The sequence below is a fragment of the Pempheris klunzingeri genome, chromosome 6 (genome assembly GCF_042242105.1).
Source record: "Pempheris klunzingeri isolate RE-2024b chromosome 6, fPemKlu1.hap1, whole genome shotgun sequence".
NCBI lineage: Eukaryota > Metazoa > Chordata > Actinopteri > Acropomatiformes > Pempheridae > Pempheris > Pempheris klunzingeri.
This window is the reverse complement of record NC_092017.1, coordinates 17,320,938-17,329,440: the sequence shown is the minus strand read 5'-3', so window position 1 is coordinate 17,329,440 and position 8,503 is coordinate 17,320,938. Positions and strand designations below refer to the sequence as shown.

The 8,503-nt window shown below is 39.1% G+C and overlaps 1 protein-coding gene across 1 annotated transcript; it reads left to right on the top strand.

The window, feature by feature from the left end:
* The first annotated feature begins 539 nt into the window (after positions 1 to 539).
* LOC139202663 (5-hydroxytryptamine receptor 3C-like) lies at positions 540 to 7,180 on the top strand. Its single transcript, XM_070832207.1, has 9 exons — positions 540 to 594; positions 2,047 to 2,207; positions 2,337 to 2,381; positions 3,252 to 3,358; positions 3,576 to 3,745; positions 4,000 to 4,160; positions 5,265 to 5,475; positions 5,791 to 5,997; positions 6,891 to 7,180. Exons 1-9 carry the CDS (start codon positions 540 to 542, stop codon positions 7,178 to 7,180), a joined length of 1,407 nt encoding a protein of 468 aa, XP_070688308.1.
* Positions 7,181 to 8,503: the final 1,323 nt, after the last annotated feature.

Below are 8,503 nucleotides of genomic sequence, written 5' to 3'. Positions count from 1 at the left end.
GAGATCTCAGGACCATCAGCCTCCAGGTGGACAAACACTTCCTGGGGACCAAAACCTTGAATGGCGAATGATCGGCATCGACTAGGTCCAAGACACAATAGAATTCATAAACTGTTCCTCCAAGTTCCTCCTTTGCATTTAATATTCGTGTTACATTAAAAAAACATTTTAAAAAATATCTCTTGTATCTCATTACATATTTATATTCAATAATCTAATAATCATGTTTGATGTTTATAAGTACAGATTCAGGCTCGTTGCATGCTGAGGTGTGTGTGTGTTAACAATATTTCTAAACTGCCAAAATGAACAGAAGTGAACATAATCGTAAACAGCAGACAACCTTGTTTGACTAGTTTTACTTCAATCGCACAACTCTTGTTTAGACAAACAGGACATGCAAATAATTCAGAAGGAAAATGTGTGCGTTGAGACTGAATTTAGCCAATCAGACACAAGATATACCATTTGTTCAGACGATCGACATTTGGCTTTGAAAATGATGGATCGAGTTGTGAAAGTGAGCTGAGACAGACAAGATGAGAGAGGTAAAGACAGCCGGGCTCATCTTCATCTGTTTTTCACTGCTTCAAGGTAAGGAAGACAACATTTTTCACAATCTACTAAATAAACAAAATAAAAGAAGGAAATCTATTATACGCTGACAGATGACTAGCTGGATGAAACCTGTTCACACGGTGACACTCTTTCAAGTCTCTGTAAGGAAGACAAACTTTTGACAATCTAGTAAAATCAAACAAAGCTGAACGATGGTCAGCTGAAGAAAATACAAAGTTAAACTGAAAACTAAAACTTGAATATGTGTTTTTTGCTCACTTTATATTAATACACAAATAAGCAACAGAAACCTCAAACCAAAATTTTACCAAAAAGACCAAACTCTTGTGGGACACTTTCCACAACCTAAAGATCTGAGAGAAGTGTAACATATGTCAAGACTAAGAGTCCATGTTTGAGCCTGCAGCTGTGTGATTGTTTCTGCCCCTGACATGACTGCCCCACCCATCTCCTCACCTGTTTCCACTTTGCAAATACTTGCAATTTCTACCTGCAAATACGTTTCCTGTCCATCTCACCCCTTCTCAGTTGGTCCTAGTTGCAATTTTGGTTGTGTTGGTCTCTCGCTTTGTGTCTTTTGCTCTCTTCCCTAACATGAACCTGAACTTTGACCTGGAACTGCAGCTGCCTGTAAGCTCTCCTTATCAATAAATCACTGAAATCATCCCGTCTGTCTCGACTGTCTACATCTGGATCCTATTCCTCTTACTCCTGTCCCAGCAGCAATGACAATTATTTTCAGAGTATAACAGAAGTATATGACAGAAGGCCTCAGATTTGAATGGATTCATACTTAAAATAACAATTATGTAACACAAAAAACCCCATTAAAGTGGCAATATGGATATATATTGTGTATGATATGAAACATTTTGTTGAATAGTTCATCAATTGTTATCCCACTGCGTACAGCATACAAAGACAGATCTGCCAAACCTTTTGAGAAAATATGAATAAAAGAACACAGATGCTACTTGCACCTGGGTGTCAGTTGTCAACACCATTTGTACCCAGGCCAATATGGCTACTTACACCTGTGTGTATGTTGGAAAGAAGATATTTTGTGTGTCTTGTCTCTTATATTGGTATTTAACTTATCATTTTAACCCAAGCATCATCTTTCCCTAAACCTAACCAGTAGTTTTGGTGCCTAAGTTTGACCAAACTGAACTAAACCTAACTTAACCAATACAAATAAACAATTGTACGTGTTTGTTTATGCAAATAAATTCACACAGGACTTCCTTAATGATAGTCTCCTAAAATCTTTCAGCCACCACACCCACACCAGTCTGAACAATAATTCATCTTTCTTTATACTGCATAACCGGACCGGCTGTGAATAGCTGAATAGCAGCTACCTGGCTATTTGCACCTGGGTGCAAATAGGCACTCTGATAAAAGATTCATATGTTCATTTGGACTGTCTCATGAATTTAGATTCCTTCTTTCTCCTTTTGAATTCAGGTTTTGCTGCAGCGCTGAACTGCAGCAGCCCGACCCCTGAATCCTTGTTTGAGGCACTTGAGAGGGAGTTATTTCAGAAAAAACTACTGCGACCTGTAAAAAGCTTTTCAGATACAATGATCATATCCATGCATGCCACTGTGGTGGGAGTTTTAGGAGTGGTGAGTCCCTGACCTACACAACAATCTATTCATGCCTGCACACACACACGCACGTTTACCTTTATCAATTTGGTCTGCTGTGACTTATTTTATTCATCATTAATAATCAGAAATATGTCTCACTCCTAGAATGAAAAAGCCCAGTCCTTGACAATATTCATATGGCAAGTCCTGGTAAGTTTTCAGAGCACCAACTAAACTTACTAAAATTATTTTAAATCAAATGTGAGAAGTTTCATTGGAAAAATGAAGAATGCTGAGACACACAATAAGAAGCTAAATCAAAGCGGGAAATTCTCCTTGTCCCACATGCCAGAAATGTAAATAGTCCAAACTACAAATTGATGGTAAAATACCATGATCTCGACAATGTTAAATGTTAAAATGGCTTATTTTGATTATGTATTGTAGGTTTTTCAACATCAGGTGACTTTATGTCTTACAAAGATGACAAATGGTATTTTGAATGCAACTCAGTGCAACTATTGGTTACTAGTGAAGACATCAATTTTAAAAAATGAGTCATAAATACATTCATTATAGGCTCAGTATCCATTAAAAATACCTGTATGGTCCAGAGGAGGTAGAAAGTCTCCCATCTATGAATGGGAAGAGCAGAACCACTTTAGGAGCTCTGATATGGTCACTTCCTCTGACCTCTCACTGTCCCTCTGGAAAGGCCACTCCACAGGACGCTGTGGAGAGGGCACAAAAAACACACTAAGCTGAGCCAGTCGACTTTCCTAACTTACACCATTCAGGTCTTGATATACTCCATTAAAGCCGTCAGCCTGGGCCTGTCTGGGGCCAGCATTTTGGTTCTCCCCTTCCTCTGATTTTACTTTGGCTCCCCATGGTTACACAGAAAATATCTGTTAGTAGGATCCATAAATTGATGGTTGTGGTCTTTTCATGGGATTTGTTGAGAATAAGAAAATGCAGAATATCATGATATATCCTTTCAGTTTAAGTATGTTGTGACAGTTAATAAGGACGTCATTTTCTAAGATGTGCATCACACTGTTATTGTTTTCTTTAATGTAGGAGTGGGATATACAGGGATTCAGCTGGGATGAGAAGGAATGTGGAACCAAAAGGGTCTCTGTCCCTCGGGAAAACCTTTGGGTCCCCGACATCCTCATCTCGGAGTTGTAAGTTAAGACAATGTTCACGAGTCTGTAAACTAGTTCAACCTTCATTGGAAACCAAAAGGAATCATAACACCAATCGACTTTGTCTCCTTCAACACATTCTTTATATTTTGTGCTCCGCCATTTTAGAAATATTGCAAACAGCACAGACAAGAACTGTGTCCACTTTTAAATATATGTGCAATGAAAACGTTTTTTCTACCTTATTCTTTTCCAGCATGGACGAGGACAAATCTCCCAACGCTCCCTACGTCTATTTGTACAACACAGGTCACGTATATGATGATAAGCCGATCAGGGTCATCAGCACCTGCCGATTAGGAATTTACACTTTCCCCTTCGATATCCAAAACTGCTCGCTGACCTTTGGATCATATCTCCACGTTGGTAAGCCAGAAAAACAGTAACAATGTCATAACTGCAAGTTTGTATTTGGAGTAAACAAAATGTTCACCTTTAATTTACTTTTAATTTAATCAAAAATGAAAACTAAATACTTTACACAAAGGGATTAAATAATCTGAATATCTTCAAAATTGAACTTCCATTAATTTATCTTTCATTCAACAGCATGCAGAAGACCACACACAACACAGTCTGGGAAATTAACATGAACAAACTTTTGTTAAACTGTCTTCCAGCTGAAGACATATTGTTGGTTCAAAGCGCCACAGCTGCGGAGGTCATCGAGGAATCCAGAGAAGTGATGCAAACCAAAGGGGAGTGGGAGCTCTTAAATATCGAAATAACTACAACCATCCTGAACATAGTTCATGGAAACTACAGTGACATCACATACTATGTGAGCAGTCTTGGCTTTTTCATTCTGTATTTTCTAATAACATGATACCTATATACCTATATTCATCTGCTTAACATCATTAAGCCAGCTGTGATACCTGACAGAAACCATGTATAGTGTTTCTATGTCAATTTTAAGTCTAAAATTAACTAATTATGTATACTGTGGTATCCCTCAGTAAGGCGGCTATGAGACGTTAACTGGTTTTGCTGACAGTCACACACAGTCTATTGTAGGCTATAGCAAACGCCGACACAATAAAACTCACTGTACCAGCACCCTTCTTGGCTAAAACATCTCTCTCAACCCCCCAAACTAACAAGAACACATCAATGTCGTACGCTAACCTTAACCTTAAACTGCCCACTGACCAGCTGCCACTGGTGATGTACAGTAGGTGGTTTTGGGTCTGGTTTCAGGAGCAAAGACGACCTGCCAGTATCCACTGTGCAGGTCCAGAGAGGAGAAATACTGCCACTGTGTCAAGGTCTCGTCAAGGCCTTGGTCATTTTGTTTGAGGAGCCTGAAGCTCGTACAGAACAGTCAGTCAGCCTTCAGCTTTTTGGGGGCGATCACGATCTGGTAGGCCAAGGACCTAGTGGAAGGTTCAGCATGTTCAGCCTGTTGCATATCTCACAGTGCTTCATCTGCAGCTGCCTGTTGCCTACGGTACCGATGCTGCAGATGTATTCCGATACTAAAAAAAAGATAAAAGACAACAGTGACAAATGTCATAGTTGACAAGAGTAAAACAATGCAATGGCAAAGACAAGGCAATAAAACGAACCAGATACTTACATTTTTTGCTTTTAATTAATTACAAACAAAAAGATGAAAATGATAGGATACGTGGAGCAGTGTGACAAAAGGTGGAATGTTTTTTTTCGTGTTCAAAATCAAGTTTTACGAAATGACTGTAGTTGTTGTCTTTGTGGATAATTTGTCATAGTGGAATCATGTAAACACAGACAGGTCTGAGGGGCCATTAAATAACCATCAGAAACTACAACAGAGGACAATGGTCTCATTTATTGACAGTAATTACAGCAGTATTGTAAAGTCTGACTAAAACTTGGGGACCTTGTACCTGTGTCTCTTCCCAAGATCATTCTAAGACGTAGGCCAGTCCTCTACGTGGTGAACCTGCTGATCCCCAGCTGCTTCCTCATCACGCTGGACCTCTTCAGCTTCCTGCTGCCTCCTCAGAGTGTGGACCGATCCTCCTTCAAGATGACCCTCATCCTGGGATACACAGTCTTCCTGCTCATCATGAACGACCTGCTGCCCGTCACTGGAAACACAACACCTCTCATCAGTGAGTGACACCTGTGATATCAGGAGATTTAAAATTACAGCCGTCATCCATCAAGATTAAGGCCGTGGTATCACTTTAATATCTATACTAGTGCTTCTTCTTGACCAAATGCAATCGTTGGCTAATTAATAGTATGTCCTCTGAAAAGCTGATTCTCCTGCTCTACCCATTGAATTTTAACTTGCTGAGATTACCTCCACCCTCGTTGCAGCGTGACACTTTAAAAGTCAATCTTTCACCTACCTTTGGAGAGTAAAGTTTGAATGAAAAATATCTCTTTACCTCCTAACCGCTGCTTCTTTTTCTTTACAACAGATGTTTTCTTCTCTCTAAGTCTTGCTCTGATGGTGGCCAGCCTGTTGGAGACAGTGTTCATCACTAATATCCAGTTCAGCTCCAGCCACTACAGTGCAGTGCCGAACTGGCTCAGCATCCTCGTGTTGCGATATCTGGCTATTGTCGTTTGTCTCCCTCCAAAAAAGAAGAGCAACCGCATCACAGTCTCCCTTCCATCTGCTAGAGGTATAATGGCATTATCATTTTTAATTATCAACATTAACTATATAAGAGTAAATTAAACGTGAATGTTCATCCTTCTTTCCTGGTCTTGGAAACAGTGGTTTTCACAAAACAATTTCAGCTCCACTTCTTAGCTTTTCTAGAGCTTCTAACTGCACTTAACTCAGCGTTTATTAACATAAACAATGCAAACATTACCATTTCCAGCTGACATACTCCCTACAGTAAAATTTCAGTCTCAAAGCATATTATAACCAGTTGGCTCAGCCTCAGTTGAACGTCAGGGCGCTAAACGTGATGCATGCAATCTGAGGGACCCAAACTGCTTTCATTTATATTATTTATTATGTATTTTTATTGTATTGTTGTACTGATGGCAAACTGCTAGGCCCAGCCCATGTGCACCTCTCACACCCTCTGGCACTTGTCTAGTGACTGAACATACTCATTCAACATCTAACTTTTCCAGAGTGTCAGCTGAGTACAGAGTAATGGCAGATCCAGATTAGTTTTTTTCAGTAACAGTTGAATAATTGCATGTTTACAACAATTAAACTGCCAGATGCTGGATAAATAATAATCGATATAAAAAAATGGCAAACAGTGAGGAACACATCTAAAACAGAGGATTTAAATGAGAAATTGATTTACCTGATGCTAACAATGTTAATAGTTTGAAATGGGTGAGGGAAAGATTCTTGTTAAAGGTGGGTCTCTATCTTCCCAATCAAATGAAGAGCAATATTCTGTCCACTCAGGTCTGAGGTTGGAAATCTGCACATGATGGCCTGCCTCAAATAATAATTTGAGGTTATGATCACTTTTGGATATTGTGTCTGAATAACAGGCTACTCTTGCCTCTTACTGATCTCTGGTTTGATTTTTGGCATACTCAGCAATGAATGCCAGCATTGTCTCAGATCTTCATAGCATCCCTGATCACACACCTCCAATGAAACCCCCTCCGGAGCCGGCCCTGGATGAACTGAGGAAGCTGAGCAGAGATCTCGTGGCCATCCGCCTCCAGGTGGACAAACACTTCCTGGGAAGCAAAACCTCGCAGGAATGGCAGATGATCGGGACAGTCATCGACCGTCTGCTGTTTGGCTTGTACATCGTCTTCATCTCTGTCAGCTTTGTCTCCATCGTATGCCTGTGGACCTTAAGTAACTCTTATGAAAGTTGATTCAGTAGGAAGGTTAAATCACAGTGTAACACAATTATAGTGATCATCAGCAAATGTTTGACTGGTTTGCAGCTTACAGTTACAGTACAGAATCGTAAAAAGAAAAATAATGATTACGTGATGTAGTATTTCAAATAGTGTAATCACATCTATTAGGATGGGCAGCACGGTGGCGCTCACAGCAAGACGGTTCCAGGTTCGAATCCACTATGTCGAGTTCAAGGAGTATAGGGTCATCATGAGAACATAAGGAAACATCGTCCACACTGGGAGGGTTCAAGGAGTCAGAATGAAGAAAAGAGAAAAGAGAAATCCAATGACAGAAAAACATATGGAAGTGGTATTTAAATGAGTCTCACAGGGACTGATTTTTTTTTAATTTGCAAGCAATACGTTATATAGCCCACTTTCCCCGCTCATTTTAATGTGTTATATATTTTAAATTAGATTTAAATTTGAAATGATCACGTTTATGATTATGTTTTAGGGCACTCAGGCTCTGAAACAAGCCCTTTTTTTGTATCTTTGGGTTCCTGCAAACTTCTTACTTGCATTGGCAATTGTTCAAGAAATATTTTTATGTTTCAACAAACCATTTGGCTTTAAGGTAATTGCTCTGCCCAAGAGGTCTAATACAACACTATTCACATGTCCTTTAAGTTCTAATATGTTCTTCTTTTCCTTAGATAATGAGCAAATTAAATTCAGGACTGTACTTCTCTGAAATATGAAGCATGAAGACACAAGAGAAGAAACTGTTCCTCCAAGTTCCTCCTTTGCATTTAACATTCATGTGAGTGATTACATTTTAAAAAAATTATCTCCTGTCTTTTTATATTCACATCTGATTAATGTCAGATTGAGTTATTTCATATTGCTGACAACATTCCCTGGTACTTTTTTTTTTAAACTTTTGAGCTTCTTCCTATTTCAATGTCTGTGAGAGATGGTGACCTTGTTGATTATCCTGACTCCTCTGAAGGGACTCAGCCTAGAATAACCCACACATATTGTCTGCTTCCTGTCTGGTGGTATTTCTATACAACATTCTACATAAAGCTGAGTGAATCTAATGTTACTCTAAGTTTTTTGGTGTAAACTGTGTCTATTCATACATTCTGTACAAAGATCCTCATGTCTCTAATGTCAGAATTATGTTGTAATAAACATACATATTCAACTAAGCACAACTCAAGTATTTTTTGACCAAAAGTACAAGGTTTTCCACATTAAACATTTTACGCTGAAAAGTTTAGTCAGGTCAGAGTCATGCCCCTTTTGTATGATGTTTGATGTTTAAGTACAGATTCAGGCTCGTTGCAT

Coding starts and splice junctions, on each gene's coding strand:
- LOC139202663 (XM_070832207.1), top strand. CDS start 540: ATGAGAGAGGTAAAGACAGCCGGGCTCATCTTCATCTGTTTTTCACTG. Junction 3,359..3,575: donor GACATCCTCATCTCGGAGTT/GTAAGTTAAGAC, acceptor ATTCTTTTCCAG/CATGGACGAGGACAAATCTC. Junction 4,161..5,264: donor ACAGTGACATCACATACTAT/GTGAGCAGTCTT, acceptor TCTCTTCCCAAG/ATCATTCTAAGACGTAGGCC.